Source organism: Melospiza georgiana, chromosome 8, assembly GCF_028018845.1.
Source record: "Melospiza georgiana isolate bMelGeo1 chromosome 8, bMelGeo1.pri, whole genome shotgun sequence".
NCBI classification, from domain to species: Eukaryota; Metazoa; Chordata; class Aves; order Passeriformes; family Passerellidae; genus Melospiza; species Melospiza georgiana.
The window spans coordinates 540728-558544 of record NC_080437.1 but is presented as its reverse complement, the minus strand read 5'-3'; the positions used below and the strand labels follow the sequence as shown (position 1 = coordinate 558544).

Below are 17817 nucleotides of genomic sequence, written 5' to 3'. Positions count from 1 at the left end.
GCTTGGAAGGTACATTAAAATCCATCCAGCTCCAGCCCCCTGCCACAGACACCTTCCACTAGACCAGGCTGCTCAGAGCCCCATCCAACTCTGTCCCTGAATGCTGCCAGGGATGGGGGTCAGTGACCTCAACATGTAACACACATCACTTCATAAATCACTCAGTCTGTTACAAATACAACACAAGGAATGAGGTGGGGGAGAGCACAGAAGGAGAGAAAACTCCAATGGAAACCTCCTGAGGGAACGTTCAGCGAAGAAACCAACAATTAAATGACCTTTCTGCCAGCATGCCACAGCTGCTGAGGCTCCAAGGCCAAGAGAAGGCCTTGAATTGATCAGCAAGCTCTGGATGTTGGGGGCTCACCGGAGAAAACAGCTTTTCCCAAGGAGGTACTAGACTTGATGTTAGTGCAATTTAGGCTGGAAAAGCCCTCTAGGATGGAGTCCAACCATTCCCCCAGCACTGCCCAGGCCACCACTGACCAACCGTGTCCCCAGGTGCCACATCCTCTCCAGGCATGGTGACCCCACCACTGCCCCAGGAGTTAAAGGCAAAGGTGTGTGGAAACCCCTGGAGGTTTCCTGCATGGGACTGGGACAAAAAGCCCAGCAGGCACCCAGGGGGAACAGTGCACCCCAACATCGCCATCACACCAGGCAGCACAGGGGCCTGGCTCCACTCTGCTTGCTTGCTTCACCTAAAAGCAATGAACCACGACAATCCAAGAACTCCGTGTTCCCTACAGATGCAGCCAAACGGAAAAAAGATTAGATAAAACAGATTGGGCTTGCCACAAGCTGAGGCATGGCCACAACAGCCTGCCACAGGCTTGGCAACAGATCTCTCCTTGTTTAAAAGCCAAAACCCTGAGATCCCAGCAACGTGGTACCTGAGGGGGGTGGAAAGGAGGCTGTGAGCAGGAGATGAAGAGCGAGGAGAACAAACCCTGTAGAGGCTGTGAGCAGGAGATGAAGTGCGAGGAGATGAAGTGCAAGAGGAGAACAAACCCTGAAGGTCAGAGTAGCAAGCACACGAGCAGCTAACTAATGTACTACAGCAGCGCCACGGGGCACAGCCACGGGCACGCACGTCCTCGCAAACTGGAACGCCATAAAAGTCCATTACAGCAAATCAAACAGCAGCCAGCATGACAGCCATTAGCCTGAAATGAATACACGGGAACTTAATGAGCTCTGTCGAGGCCAGCTTGGTGAATTAGGTTGCCAGTTGTAGCAGGATTCCCCTATCTGTGTGCAGCCCTGCCCTGCCTGGCTGCGCTGGGGCCGGCAGAGCATGGGCAGCCCTTGCCCAGACGGGACGGACGATTAGGCTGGAGCAAATATCCCCATATCCCTCTGCTGGCCCCTGGCAGCTATTCCAGCATGAGATCAGCACGCAGCAAGCACACAGGAGCAGTGCCACTCCAGCAGTCGAGCCGCTGTGGCGCATCCTCTCCATCCCAGCCCTGCAGCCCATGCCCAGATAAATCCCCATTCGCACACCGAGCGGAGCACGTAAAGCACCAGGATGGGTATTTAGAGGCAGTATTGTTTTTAAAGGTCAGTTTACTTCATGTTCCATTTATTTATGCACACTCTTCTTTTGACTTTCCAAGTGGCACACAATAGCAGCGAGGTTTAAATAGCCCTGTGGTCGCTGCTCCATTAGCTACGACAACTGCAAATCGATACATCCATTTATCTCAAAATTAAAAAGAGAAAAACCCTCATTAGCTGCCAAATCTGCGCAGAGCCAGTCTATTGAAAACCACACCAGCCTCTCCTCTTTCTCCGAGCTCCAGCTCTCTTCATTCATTATCCACAGGCCCTTCAGTTTGGGCTCTGAGGTGGATTTTGGTACCTGAGCCCTCGCTGCTCTCCCTCAAGCTGTTTGCAGCATGGGCTGACCTGTCATTCCTCGCCACGGCTGGGTGCCCCGCCACTTTTCCATGCCACGCCACCTCCAGCTCTGAGTAGTCCTGGGCGAGCAACAAGGAAAACTTGTGCTCAGCGCTCAAAGCCAAGTGCACATCTCCTCCTTGAGAGCTGCACCACCACACTCAGAAAAAGTTCCTTGCTGACACCTGCCACACCTGCAGCCCTTGGAGGGGCCTCTGTAGGTGGTGAGACCCCATCCCCTGCTCTCTGGCAAGGCAAGGCTCTCTCTCCCTGGCAGTAGAACAGGAGTGCCTCCAGGATGCTGCGGAGCAAGGCGTTGGTGGCTCATTACCTCTGCTCGGTGCCCTTGGTTAAAGATCACGGGCAGAAACTGGAAGCTGGCACACTCTGCCTTGTAATTAGATTAGGCCAACCTCCAGAAGAGCACAGCTCCCAAGGCCAAGGGCTGGGTGGCTGCACGAGGGGAACACCAGGCTTGCTGCACCCCAAACAGCCAGGCAGTGCTGGAAATCCTGCACAGCACACCCACAGCTCACCTGCACGGCATGGGATATGGCCCAAAGGCTCAGCCTCTTCTTTTTAAATTTATTTTTTTGTCCACATCACCTGCCTGCAGTTCTCTTTCCTCAGCCAGCCCTAATTTTGTACATATGAGGGCTGGAGTGATAGGACACAGGGGAATGGCCTTCAACTAACTGCAAGAGAGGGGGTCTTAATTAGATATTGGGAAGAAATGCTTCCCTGTGAGGGTGGGCAGGCACAGGGTGCCCAGAGGAGCTGTGGCTGCCCCTGGACCCCTGGAAGTGCCCAAGGCCAGGCTGGAGCAGCCAGTGGAAGGTGTCCCTGCCCATGGCAGGAGCTGAACTAGAGGAGCTTTAAGGTCCCTTGCAATCCAAACCATTCTGTGACTCTGATTCCATGATTCCAAACCAGGACCTTTGTCCTCCCTGCTCCCCAGGCTGGGCATGGGTTAATTGTGGAAATGGGGAAAACTCAAGCTTTGTAATATTGGCTGCTAGGATGATGCCTTGTGAAGGCTGACCTAGAACAGAGAATGGACAGAGTTACAGAATAAAGTAGGGATTTATTAGGAGGCCTCAATGGATCCACCTTGGGCAGCACAATAGCCCAGCCAGGGCTGCACCCAAGATGAACCAAAATGGTCACAAAATGGACACCCAGTCAAAAAATCTCTCACTTTTATAAGTTCTGGTCCATTTGCATCTTGCAGTTAATTGTCCAATTACAGCTTTTGCCCATGAAGCCCCATCCTTGTTTTTCTCTTTTCAATTCACCCTTGTTTATGCTCGGGCCTGGGATTTGGATCATTTGTCCTTGGTGCCCAGCTGGAGCAGGAATTGTTTTGTCTCCCTGCTCTGTGCACAGAGCTCACCATCCCCTCATGTGAAGCCCAGACCCACACACTAAAGCGGCACAGAATGTGAAAAAATATAAAAGCTAAAACCTCAGGCATCAAGGACAGAAGCCATCAGCAAGAAGAGATGTGGCACAGAAACTCCAGATATGTAAAAAATTGGTGCTTAACACAGCCCTGATTCCCAGGGGAAGCTGAGAAACCTCAGAGAAAAATGAAAACAATAAATTCTTTTTTTTGCTTCTCCTGTGTTTTGCTGCTTTGGAATGCGGCTTGGACATTGCTTATCCAACATGTGATTGCTTGATTGGTTTCATGTGAATCGCTTTTGACTTAATGACCAGTCATGGTCAGGCTGTGAAAACTCTGGAAGGAGTCACGAGTTTTTATTATTATCTTTTTGGCCTTCTGTCTGTATCCTTTCTGTATTCTTTAGTATAGTATAGTATAGTATAGTATAGTATAGTATAGTATAGTATAGTATAGTATATACTATACTATACTATACTATACTATACTATACTATACTATATATATATGTATTCTTTAGTATAGTATAGTATAGTATATACTATACCATATATATATACTATATATATACTATATATATATTCTTTAGTATAGTATAGTATAATATAATATAATATAATATAATATAATATAATATAATATAATATAATATAATATAATAGGCTTCTAAGAACATGGAGTCAGATTCATCATTTCCTTCCCTCTTCGGGGGTCCCTGAAAATACAACAGGGGGCACCTGGTGGGGGTTTTGCCAAGTCATTTCCCCAGCCCTGGTGCTCTGCAGAGCAGCAGCAATGCCTCTGACCCGGTGTCACTCTCTCTCACGGGGAGGTTTCAGGTGACTTGGTGCAAAGATGAGACTCCAGCTCCCGGCTCGAGCATCACGAGCAGCTCTAATGAAGAAACCTCATCCTCCTCGCAGCAGAGGGATCACAGCCCAGCACGGCAGGTCAGCAGCAGCAGGAATATTAAACACACCCTGGTAACACAATCTTTTGCACCTCTCAGTTACCAGAGCTGCTCCATTTCACACACACACACAACGCGCACTGGACCTCACCCACGCCATGAGGAAGAGTCTGGGAAAAACTGCCTGGAACTGTGGTGCAAAGAGAGGTTTCCTCCACTGCCAAATGCTCTACAAACCCCCTGTTTAAAATGGAACATCCTCACCTTCTCCTCCTGGCACCAGAAGCCACAGCTTAAAGCCTAAATTCACGCCAGACCTGTAAATTCCCAACCAAGTCAAGCCACAGGTGCAGAAGCTGTCCCTGATGGATGAGCAGATGTCACCTCCCTTGCAGTGGCCAGCACAGAGAGCAGCAGAAGGTCGTGGAAACTCAGTTCTAGGGGATATTTCAACACTTGGCTGGATAAAGCCCTGAGCAACCCAACCTGACACGAAAATTCTCACCGGATCAGTAGGAGCTTGGGCCAGATGATCTCCTGTGGCCCCTTCCCACCTATTTTATCCTGTAGCCCCTTCCCACCTATTTTATCCCAAGGACGACATGGGACCAGTCCTGCTAAGGAGCTCTTGAGGGAAGTGACCAGCCTTTGGGCAGCACTCTGCCAGAATTCAGGTATTTGGAGAAACACTCTGTCCTGCCTCAGGTCACCTCTGTGACGAGAGTTGAGCATGCCCTCAGCTCCAAGGAGAGAACAAGACGCAGATCCTCACTGACACCTATTTCCAAACTTCCCATTTGCCATGGGGAAGATGTCACCAGAGCACCACACCTCCCCTTCCACGTCCTTCCCCCAACACCCCAAACACTTTGCTCCTGCCCATTTTCAGGCAGTGACTTCCAGAAGTTTCATCCTCCCGCAACCTCACGAGACTCCAGGGCGAGGGGACAGCCCTGAGCATTGGTGGCCAGCTCTGTGGTGGCAACCAGAGCCTGAGTGGCCCCTGAGGGGAGAGGCAGAAGCCAGGCAGAGATGCTCCTACCTCTGGGATGCGGACGCTGTAGGGCTGGTTGTGGAACTGCGGCGCGTTGTCGTTCACGTCTCCCACCTGGATGTTCACTGTCCCTTTGATCACCTGTGGGCCCGAGGACAACAGCAGGCTGTTTAGGTGTGGATTTAGAGCCTAAAAAGCAGCTTGTGGCTGTGGTTTTGGGCTTTGGGCCAGGCGTGAGCCCTCTCCCCTGGTGCAGGAGTGACCCACAGCCCCTGCTCCCCTCCGCCCGTGCCGCAGACCATGAAATGAGAAGTCACACTCACCCCTTGGCTGTCACTGACAGAAAATTCAACTGTGAATTCTGACTTGGTCTGAAAGAGAAAGAGAAGGAAAAAAAAAAAAAAGCTATAATTAAAGATGGTGTAGTGTTTATCTGCAGGTGGCAGGCTGGGGACTTTCAGCCAATGTTATTACACGCAAAATGCTTCCAGGACCTTCCAGAGGAGGAGAGGTGCTGGAATGCCATTACCTGCTCTGGGCACAGAATGCTGGGGAATCTGAATTCCTCAGGCACAGGAGATGCCCCCAGGGCTAAGGAATCAGCTCCCTGTTTTAAGCTGGGCACTTAAAACACAGCGAGATTTAGATTTAGGACTCGTGGCAATGCAACTCAGTCTCAGTGAGGACCTCTAAATCCTGCTGCTGCTTTCTCATCACACAGCTGGGAATCCTGGGACAAGCCTGTGTAGTGAGGACTGGCTGAAATTCCATGAAATTCCCACACAATTCTCTCTGCTCCTTATTGCTTTAACTAAATTAACACCTTGCAACAGGGATCTATTCAAGTCACTGATGCTGGGGTGAGCAACAAGTGGGAAAGAGCAAACTTTTGGGATCAGGGCAGGGGGATATTGCCAGTGGAGGCAGACCTTCTCTTCCTGACCCTTTTCTTCCCACCAGCAATCATTTTGCTCCTATTTTACCAAAGGATCATGTAAAGATTGGGCCACCACATCTACGTGGCACCTGCCCACTAGGTTATTGTTTTTGCGGAGAACAAAATTTTAAAATTTATATATAATGTAAGGATTCTGCCAAAAGTTAGCTCATGAAAAAGATGGAGCAAATGCAAGCTGTATGTTGGTATTGGTGGATTTTAGTTGTTTTTTGTCGTGCAGAATTGCCTGTGGAACAACCGAAAACAAATGTTTGGGTGACCTTAGCCAAGGCAGCTGACTTGGATATTATATGTTTGTCTAACTCGGAACCAGAAAAGCCTTTTTCAACCTGCCTGGTTGGTGTGCCAGTGAAAGAGTTGCCTTTGGCCAAAAAACAATCCAATGGTAGGCCAGGTGGAATTGACAGTGGAAACAATCCCTCGTTGAATTGGAACGTTTGGTCCAAAAAACTTCTCAGGGCAGCATCTGATCCTCAAGAATTAGAAATCCTTGGCTCTTTGACCATGGATTTTTGTTTTACTCTGCTGCCTGTGCCACCCCAGCCTGCTGCATCCCTGCTTTCTCTTTTCCCCCTCCTCACGCACCAGGGACAGCGCAACAGGGAAGAAAGGAAAAGCAGGAGATAAGGAACGACCTGTTGAGCATTTAAATTTTAAAAACTCAGTAAAATAATCAGAGGAAGCTTCCACGTACCAACTGCTGTCTCTCAAATTATTTTAACACAATTCTTTAGCCTCGGGGTCTGCCGTTTTTCTAGAAATCCGTTTTCCTTCTAATCTTCATAGGAGTACAAAAAAAAATCTTTTAAAATTCATTTTGCCTCTCTACATTTGCTCTTTTTCTCTAGCTCATCCTTCCCTGCATCATCTGCCTTGCTATGGCTCCTTTTCCCTTCTTTCTGCTCCACAGGACAAGAATTCACCTCTCCCTTCCCACCACTTCTCCTCGGTGGCTTTGTCCCCCCCTGACTTTTTAAGCACGTGCATCCAGTGTTTTCTGCTCCCAGCTTTGTGCCCATCTCCATCCCTTCCCTCTGACTGCTTCCTCCACCATAAATTGTTGTTTGCACATCCTTTACACCTTCCCCGCATCCATTCTGCCTTCACTGTCTCACATCTACCTTGAGGGATCAGCCGTGCCCGTCCAAGCTCTGCCCAGCTCCTTCCCTGCCCACAAGACACCTAAAATCTCTAAAATCTAAAATCACCCTCCTGGGCCTGAGGCTGGCATGGGAAATGTGGGGAAGCAGGAGGCTTTGGGATGAGGGAGGATTTATGGCTCAGGCCGGCCGCTGCTGGCACGGGGAGGCGGAGGGGAGAGGGGTGAAGAAAAGCACTTTGTTTTCCCAAAGTCTCGCTCCTAACACTGTGAAATTGGGTTTGGCCTTCCCCCCAGCCCCAGCCCGAGAGCATCCCTGCTCCTCTGCACGCCAGCGCCTGCCTGGCTCTGACTGGGAGCACCAGAGGTGTGTTAATGGGTTTGATCTTCCCAAGGCTGCTGCTGGCCAAGGCAGCGCTAAACACAGGGGAAATTATGCACGTTGCCCAAATCACATCGTATTTTCCCAGTCTTCCTGCTATCGCTTCCTCCTTGCTCCAGGAAAGCAGAAAGGGCCAAGGTTTTAGCAAAGCAGGCACCTGGATGGGATTCCAGCCTTGCACACCAAAGCTGCCATTGAAAATAGGGGTGGTGAAACAGCTTTGAGGCAAGGATCCTGCCAAATTTAGCATCCAGCAGCCTGAATCCACAAGAGGATGAAAAGTCTTGATGAGATTGAATAAGCAGGGATACCTCACATCTCTTGACACGCTGTTCTAAATAGTAAAGGATTTAATTGGCACAGAGATTTAAAGAGGAAGCCTGCACATTTCCCTGGCTGTGGGAGCAGCCTGGCTCCTTGGTAGACCACCTGCACCTATTAATTCCTTTACTTCCAGACCTGTTGGAACTCATTACATCCCTCTGGGTGTCCAGAGTTGCCAGGACCCTGCCAGGGGGCTCACAGACCCTGGCATGCTGCCCAGAACACCTGTGGGTTTGATTGTGACCCCTGGAGCAAGTTACCAACTGTGTATGAGGACCTGAAAGTCACACAGATTTGAATGGCGTAATAACAAAATGATCACAGGGTGAAAATGTAGATTTTAGGATTTTTGGTACGGGGGTTTTGGGGACAAGATGGAGGAACTTGGGCGTGTCCAGCCTTTCTCCTTCTTCTTCTTGTTCTCCATTTTCTGCTGCGATGCTGGCACTTTGGGATTGGTTTAGAGCAGAAGCTCACTGTCTAACACAGGTGATGGGTATTGGGAATTAAGTGTAAATATGTTATAGGTAGTTTGTAGTATAAAAGGACAACACAGAGAGTGCCTGTGGCTGCCCTGCTGAGCAGACCTCGGAGATATAGATTCTATGGATAAGAATTAATAAACAACTCCAAGACTGAAAACTGAATAGCTCTGAGTTGTTCTTCAGTTTTGTGGGCTGAAGCAGAGACACCCTGCACATCTGGGGGCAGTAATTGACAACCAAAACCCAAGACAGACCCACAGGTGTTACTCTAGCACCCAGGAAAACCGCCAGGTCAGGTGAAACCAGAGCAGGCTGTTCACTGCCCACGTCCCCACCGAGCTGGAGAAGCACAGATCACAGCCAGATCCCCACCTCCAGCAGGGAGCAGCGCCCACCCCAGCTCTCACAGAGGATGCAGAGCCACCATTTCTGTGGTTCATGCCCACTTTACCTCTCTGTCCAGGGGCTGCCTGAGCCACACCACGCCGGTGAGGCTCTCCACGGCGAAGAAGCGGCTGGCCTCCTCCCCGACCACCCCATAGACCAGGGGGTCATTGTCCAGGTCCCTGGCCAGCAGCTGGGCCACTGAGGAGCCTGGGAGACACAGAGAGGAGAGAAACCGTGAGCAAAACCAGGCAGAGAAGAGGAAACGCTGAAAACGCACAGCTGGCCGGAGGGCAGGGGTCGCAGACATCTTTTATGGAAAATCTTTTCTCTTAAGATTTTTCCCCCTGAGAAGCCTCAGGAACAAAATGTAAACATTGGTTATCGGCTGCTGTGGAATGCAACAGGTGGATCTGTGATTGGTCTCATGAGGTTGTTTCTAATTAATGGCCAATCACAGTCAGCTGGCTCGGACTCTCTGTCTGAGACACAAACCTTTGTTATCATTCTTTTTTATTCTATTCTTAGCCAGCCTTCTGATGGAACCCTTTGAGGATGGGGGGGATGAGGATGAGCTTTCTCCTTGGCCATGTGGATTTGAGGATGGGAGGGATGAGATTTCTCCTTGGCCACGTGGATTTGAGGATGGAGGGGATGAGGATGAGATCCCTCCATGGCCACATGGATTTGAGGATGGGGGGGATGAGGATGAAGATGAGATTTCTTCTTGGCCAGGTGGATTTGAGGACGAGGGGATGAGGATGAGATTCCTCCATGGCCACATGGATTTGAGGATGGGGGGGATGAGGATGAAGATGAGATTTCTCCTTGGCCACGTGGATTTGAGGACGAGGGGATGAGGATGAGATTCCTCCATGGCCACGTGGATTTGAGGATGGGGGGCACAGTCTGTGTGAGCCACCATGCCCCCAGATCCCCTGGCCAAGGAGGAGAGATGCCCAAATTTCAATTTCATCCCTCTGGGATACTGAGGGGAGCTCCAGCAGAGCAGAGGGCAAAAAGCAGCAGCACGGTTTGGAGAGCAGAGAGAGCTGGGCAATTCCCAATCCATTGGTGAGACATCAATCACTGCTGAAATAATGGAAAAAGCCAATATGAGATTCCATTAATAAAGAATTAAATGATAGGAACATAATTAATGCCAGTCAACACGATTTTATGGAAAATAGAGCTTGTCAAACAAACCTGATTTTATTCTTTGATGAGAGTACAACTTTGGCAGATAAAGAAGAAATAATAGATTTCTGCGAGGCATTTGCCTTCGCCCTGAGTGACTTTGTGATTAAAGATTTAGTGCCCTAGGACATTGGTGAAGAACATTTTGAGTGAGGAGCTGGCCTGGCAGGTCCCAAGGCCACCAACCTCACTGGGGACATCACAGTGGGATGTAAAATTGCTGTTGGTACGAGCTGAGGTGACACAAAACAGGGGGGACCCAGCAGCCAGGTGAAGCCCTTGGAAATTTGAAGTCTTTTGGGAAAAATTTATTAATTCCAAGCATGCAAGGAGAGGTTGCACACCCTTTCTGCAGAGCCACGGGGCTCTTGGGGAAGTCAGGAGTGGATTTTAGGCTTTAAAAAGCTGCTTCTGCCAAGGCTGCAGAGCTACAGCTGCTTGGACCTTCAGGACTGGACTCAAGAGGAAGACAAAAAATTCCAAGAGTTAGCAGAAATGCCTTTCCTTTAAAAGAAAAAGGCTCTAAAAGCTTGAACTGCCTCATCTATGACTAAGAGGAGCGAGATGACTCAGGCCATCTCGAGCACATCCACGGAGAGGACAAAATGTGATAGTGAGCAGTGAGCAAGTGCCCGAACCCAAATTCCTGTTTGGAGGAGGAGCAGCGGTTTTGTTTTAAAAGGAGCAGCTAGAATGAACCACTGGGGGAAAAAAAAACCTTGTGCCAGTTTTAATAGCATTTGTGGTCTGTGAGTTGCAAACCCAGTTGTACTAATAAATAAATAACTAAATTAACAATAATTTAATATTTAACTCTTCTCTCTCTGCACTGCAACGACTTCCAGGGAATTGAATTCCTAAATTCAGGACAAGCTGGAGAAGGAGGCAGGGCATGTATAAAATACAAAACCAACAAATAAATAGGAGACAAGAAGACACCCAGGCCTGAAATAAGACTTCACAATTGCTTTGCTCCAAGTTTTTTTCCAAGTTTCCCCCCTAGGTTTAGGAGTGTGGTATTAAAGCTTTACCACTTCCACCACCACAGCGACCAAAGTTTGTTCAGGTCACTTCCCATTGATTTCTTCAGCACCAATTTATTGCATTTATTGATTTTCTCCTATTTTCCCCCCATCATCAGGAAGCCTGGGCAGGGCCTTTCCAAAAGGAACAAATCTGACAGATTCCTCAATTTCTCTGTGCTTTGATTTGTTAGAAACAACAACCTTCATTCGAGCTTGGACAGGGACAGCTCAGAAGCAGTGTGAGCAGGGAAAAACCCCATTTTAAACAAAATGAGGCACCAAAACCTAAGAGCTCTTTATCCCTTCCCCTTATCTCCCAGCCAGGCAGAAATCACCATCCTACTTCAGAGCACCTCGTTCAGAAAACAAAAAGTATTGCAAATATACAAAATACAGATCAAAAAATAACAAATAAAAAGGAGACAAGAAGAATCCCAGGCCTGAAATGGGAAACCAGACTTCACAAACACTTTGCTCCAAGTTTTTCCCCTAACTTCAGGAGTGTGGTATTAAAGCTTCACCACTTCCACCACCACGGTGACCAAAGTTTGTTCAGGTCACCTCCCATTGATTTCTTCAGCACCAATTTATTGCATTGATTGATTTTCTCCTGTTGTCCCCCATCACCAGGAAGGCTGGGCAGGACTTGCAGCACATCCCAAAGGAGAGCAGCTCCCATCCCTGCCCAGGGTGGTGCTGCAGCCCCAGCAAGGGCTGAGGGAACAGGGACAAATGGTCTTCCTGCAGCACAGAGCTACGGGCTCCATTTGTTTCCCCTCAGGAATCAGACAGGGCACTTAAGTGTCTTGATTCCAGCAGATAATCAGAATTTATCTTGTCTCCCTGTGCCTCCTTTCTCTCAATCACAGCTACTTCTCCCTCTTTCCTCGCACACACACAGATTTTCTTCTTTCTCCAAGTGTTGAACTTTGATTGACCTCAGGAGCCTTTTTTTTTTTTTTTTCCCTTTTTGCTGTTGTTTCCTTCCTGATCTGGTTTTATTATATATATTTTTTTTTTAGGTTTGGCTGTTTTAGCGGGCACTTTAGCATCCCATTGAGGAACCCTGGTCTCAGCAGTTGCAGCTGTGAACATCTGCATTTTTTTCCCTTACATTTTTCTTGCCCTTCCACTTTGCCAAGGAGGAAAGTGGGAACAGGGCCTGCACCCCAGCAATTCATCTCCGCTGGTTCTGCTCTCCAGAGGAGGATGAAAAGGGATAAAAAGCAAACTCGAACCCAGTCTCTGGAAGGATCCCAGAGCTCCCGGAAGGTTCTGGAAAGTGCAGAGCCCCAGGGAAAGATGCAGGTGCTGACCCAGGGCAGCAGGAAGGGGCTGGGCTGGCATGGAGGGCAGACAAGGGGCAGGTTTGTAATTAATTGCCTAATAAGCTTCTCTTTTGAGACAGCTGATTCATAGCCATGCGGGGTTAATAGGAATTTCTGCAATGGCTTTTGGGCTCAAGAATTGAGGCATCAGCTCTGCTTTACTATGAAAAGCATTTTAACCCCGATTTTAACATTTAATCCTGATTTTAACAACCAGTTTCTCCCCCAGTGAGCTCTGGGTCATTTGTTGTGGGCACAGCCACCACATTTTGGCTTCTCCACCAAGGCCACAAGCTGGCACAGGGAACCAACCCCTCAGCAACTCATTAACCCAGCAGAAAATCAGTTTAAAATCATTTCAGCACCGCCACACTGAACTTCCAAAAGTAAAACTTCCAACACATTTCTGTGCCATTCACATTCTCTGGAAAAATCCCTCCGCCCAGGGTTTTTCTCCTGGGAAGGCGAGAAGCCTCAGAGAAAAGGAAAACAATTCTTGTCTCATTTGCTTCTCCTGTGTTGTGCTCATGAGGAATGTGTTTGGAGATTGTTTACCCACAGGTGATTGCTCCATTGGATTTCAGTGTGAGTTGTTTTCACTCTTTGGCCAATCAGTGCCAAGCTGTGTCAGGACTCTGGAAAGAGTCACGAGTTTTATTATTATTTTTTTAGCCTTCTGTCTGTATCCTTTCTGTATTCTTTAGTACAGTATCTTTATTCTTTAGTATTGTAGAATAGTATAATAGAATATAGATATATCACATCTATATAATATATAGATCTATATATAGGTATGCATAATATATATCTATATATATAGATATAATATCTCTATCTAGATTGATATAATATAATATAATATAATATAATATAATATAATATAATATAATATAATATAATATAGTATAAACAGTATAGTATAGTATAATAAAATAATAATATAATACAGTATATATAGTATAGTATAATGTAATAAAATAATTGTATAGTATATATAGTATAGTATAATATATTATAGTAAAGTAATTAATTAGCCTTCTGAGAACATGGAGTCAGATGCACCATTCCTTCCTTTTCTGGGGCTTCCCTGCAAATACAGTATGTTTTTTTGGGCTCCCTTTTTTTCCCTGTGAGGGAGATGGGCCAGCCCAGCCCCATTCCCATTTCCTGCCCCAGTCACCCCAGCACAGCCTCTCCAATCAGCCCAGTTCAGCACAGCAGGCTGGCCCCTCATCACAGGGGATTTGATGGATTTGATCTTGAAATTCCAGCCCTGTTCTTCTCATTTGTCACCTGCTCTCTTTCCTTTGCCTCTAATTCATTTTCCCTTTCACCTCTCAGAAAATATAAAAAAAAAAAAAAAATTAAAAAGGAGGAATAGAAAGCTCTTCTGGAGATGCTTCCCCCAAGATTTTGAAAAGAAAAGATGAAGTGCCAATATTTCTGTGCTGCTCAGCAGCCTCTGAGCAATGAGAGGGAAAGAAAAGGAAGTAAAGTAAAATCTGGTTTCAGGCAGGAGGTCACAGGAGCTGCTCCCACGTTTGGAATGAGGCTTCCTCAGTTTCCTGCAGGGCACAAGCCCAGAGCTGAGTGTGCACAGAAAACCCTGACGTGGAGGGGACAATGCCAGTGTGGGAGAGCAACCAAAGCCCAGCAGGGCTCAGCGCATCTCTTGCAGGCTCCAGGTGTGACAGATGAGCAATGCCACGGCTGAGCCTCACAATTAAAAGGCAAATATTATGTATTTATGTTAAGTTTTGTGGATTTATAGTTATATAAATTCAAGGAAGTAAAATTCCATCACTGGACAGAACTTTGGGAGGGTCTAAAGGATTAAAAGGTGGAACCTCCATTGTGTGGATGAGCAGCACATGGTGGGGAAAATCCTCTGCTCCCAGCACTGTAATATTTTCTCTATTCAGTCTTCTGTATTATTTTTGATAAGGTTTCATTAAACCTTTAAAAATTTTTGGATTTTTTTTTATTTATTTTTTGAGGATCATGTCTCCCCAGGGTCCCTCCACCTCCATTCCTGCACTCCCTGGCTGAACCAGAACTGCAAATCCCCCGACGCCAAGGCTCTCTCCCAAAGCAGGTGTCTGGTAGCTCATTCCACAAGCACAGCCTCAACAGATCCTCCCTGACCTCCTTCCCACAAAGGGCTCCACCACTTGAGCCAAAACTTTCCAAGGGACTTGGCCAGGGAAGTTTCCACTCCTAAAATTCAATGTGAGCTCAGCGTTACACCTTTCTCCTTCCAGCTGCTGGTGGGGAGCACCAGCTCCTCCTCTCCAATTCCTGCACTGCCAGACACCAGCACCTCTTAGGAAAGGCTTTCACAATAAATAAATTTTAAAAAAAGATTTTTTCACTAATAGTGTGAGGGAAAAGCCTTGGACCAGCTGGTGCAGGAACCACGAGCTGCTGTCATGTATGGCAGGGAAAGGAGCCAAACACAGAGGTGACAGGAAAGAGGGAAAACAAATCTGTGCAGTCAAAACCATTTCTGAGGGAGTTTGTCAAGCTGGGAAGCGAAAAGCACAGCAGAAGAGTTTCTCCTCAGATGGTCTGAGACAGAGCCTGTAATTTCTCTGCCGTGTTTGGTTGTTTAAGTGGGGACTCAGAGCGGAGGCAGAATCCGTGAGCAGAGCTGACAGCCAGTGGGTAAACCTCAGAGAGAGGCACTGCCTGCCTTGCCCACAGCTCTCAGAGGTGTTTAATGCTGTTTAAAAGGGCTTTCAAAGCTGTGTAAGACAGGCAGAGCACAGCACAGAAGAGCTGAGCATCCCCATTTACAGAGGGCTCCTCTGGTTTGCTCAGGACTGATCACTCTGGTTAACCCTACAACACAAATGAGGGGAGGAAAACCGCAAAAATATCAATGGCACACTGAAATCTCTGCACATTATCATTAAAACACTCCAGAGGCTCTCCTGGCAGATGCTGTGCATGCAGCCCCTGGCTGCTGCCATCCTCCCCATTAAAATCAACATCTGTGTCCATGGTTAACATGGAGTAAATGCCCTCCAGCAGCCTTTAGGCGGTGTGAAAGCAGCACAGGTACCACACAGGCTCTCCAAACCCACCTTGAGCAGGTATGAAAGCAGCACAGGTACCACACAGGCTCTCCAAACCCACCTGGAGCAGGTGTGAAAGCAGCACGGGTACCACACAGGCTCTCCAAACCCACCTGGAGCAGGTGTGAAAGCAGCACGGGTACCACACAGGCTCTCCAAACCCACCTGGAGCAGGTGTGAAAGCAGCACAGGTACCACACAGGCTCTCCAAACCCACCTGGAGCAGGTGTGAAAGCAGCACGGGTACCACACAGGCTCTCCAAACCCACCTGGAGCAGGTGTGAAAGCAGCACAGGTACCACACAGGCTCTCCAAACCCACCTGGAGCAGGTGTGAAAGCAGCACAGGTACCACACAGGCTCTCCAAACCCACCTGGAGCAGGTGTGAAAGCAGCACGGGTACCACACAGGCTCTCCAAACCCACCTGGAGCAGGTGTGAAAGCAGCACAGGTACCACACAGGCTCTCCAAACCCACCTGGAGCAGGTGTGAAAGCAGCACAGGTACCACACAGGCTCTCCAAACCCACCTGGAGCAGGTGTGAAAGCAGCACGGGTACCACACAGGCTCTCCAAACCCACCTGGAGCAGGTGTGAAAGCAGCACAGGTACCACACAGGCTCTCCAAACCCACCTGGAGCAGGTGTGAAAGCAGCACGGGTACCACACAGGCTCTCCAAACCCACCTGGAGCAGGTATGAAAGCAGCACAGGTACCACACAGGCTCTCCAAACCCACCTGGAGCAGGTGTGAAAGCAGCACAGGTACCACACAGGCTCTCCAAACCCACCTGGAGCAGGTGTGAAAGCAGCACGGGTACCACACAGGCTCTCCAAACTCACTTTTAAACGCGTGGCTTCGTGCTGGTGCTGGGTCTGTGCAGGGCATGGAGAAGCTGAGGGAGATGGGGCTGCCCAGCCTGGAGAGGAGAAGCTTCAGGAAGCCTGAGCCACAGACCTGTGTTATCATTCCTTTCTTTTCTATTCTTAGCTTGTTTTTTGATGAAATCTGTTCTTCCATTCTTTTAGTATAGTTTTACTATGATATATATGATAAAATAATAAATCAGCCTTCTGAAACATGGAGTCAGGTCCTCGTCTCTTCCCTCATCCAAGAACCCCTGTGGACACCATCACAGACACGAAACAGCACAACGTGGGCTTGTTGATTTTTCTAAGGTAAAAAGGGACTTTTTATTTTCTGTCTCCAACATTTATAGATTTCTAAAAGTGACAGTGGATTGGAGGGTGACAGTGCCACCTCTCCAATGACACTGGACAAAGCAGCAGCCCATCAATTTTCTCTTCTCCCATAACAGAATGCAAAGCAATGAGTTATTTATATAAAGTGTGTGAGAAAGTTGTCCAAGAATGCAAATATCAGAAGGCTGAGAAAATCTTAAAAAACCAGGGTGAGACTGTGGTATCTCCAAACCTGCGTTTGGGACATTTGGGAGTTTGTCACTATTGGAGCACCTGGCCTCCAATCAAGATTTAAGGAAGTAAAATTCCGTGTAAAAGGAGGGGTTTGGGTCTGTTAAGGTATTTCTGGTGAAAAAAGGGTTCCAGCTCTTAAAAAAAAAAAAAAAACCCTTAAAAATAATTTCCTCTCCAAACTGCCTGGTTGCCTCATAATTACCAAGAATGATCACAGACCCATTCGTTTGATCCTGAAATTAATACATCATGTTCGGAACCATATAGCATTAATTTATCACAAGATTTATGAAACTTGTACTTTTTTCCTAATGAGTTTTATGCAAATTCTCCTCCATCCATTGTTTGCCCCCTTTTTAAAAAAAAAAAAAAAAAAAAAAAGTTCCCTTGCAGAAGCCGGTCTATCAGAAAGTCTCATTGACTTTTATTGATATCTGTCCTTCTCTCCTCATGCCCACAACAGGAGGGGGAAGGAGAGGAGCTCCAGCCTGGATGGGATCCTGTTCACACCCCTAAATATCAGGGGAATACTGGAAAAAACCCCAAATATTGGGGGAATCTGGAAAAAACCCCAAATATCAGGGGAATCCTGGAAAAAACCCAAATATCGGGGGAATCGTGGAAAAAACCCTGAATATCAGGGGAATCCTGGAAAAAAACCGAAATATCAGGGGAATCTTGGAAAAAACCCAAATATCAGGGGAATCCTGGAAAAAAACCCAAATATCAGGAGAATCCTGGAAAAAAACCCAAATATCAAGGGAATCCTGGAAAAAAAAAATGCAAATATTAGGGGAATCCTGGAAAAAACCCAGATATTGGGGGAATCCTGGAAAAACCCCAAATATCGAGGGAATCCTGGAAAAAAACCTAAATATTGGGGGAATCCTGGAAAAAACCCCAAATATCAGG

The 17817-nt window shown here is 47.6% G+C and overlaps 1 protein-coding gene across 1 annotated transcript in view; it reads right to left on the bottom strand.

Annotated features, from left to right (window-relative positions):
• CDH23 (cadherin related 23) overlaps positions 1-17817 on the bottom strand; it is a 217816-nt gene that overhangs the window by 164475 nt on the left and 35524 nt on the right. The window contains exons 4-6 of the mRNA XM_058029323.1: positions 8911-9053; positions 5535-5582; positions 5260-5352 (exon numbers count right to left, since the gene is read on the bottom strand). Coding sequence (XP_057885306.1) covers positions 5260-5352; positions 5535-5582; positions 8911-9053 — 284 coding nt within the window. The remainder of the gene's footprint in view (positions 1-5259; positions 5353-5534; positions 5583-8910; positions 9054-17817) is intronic.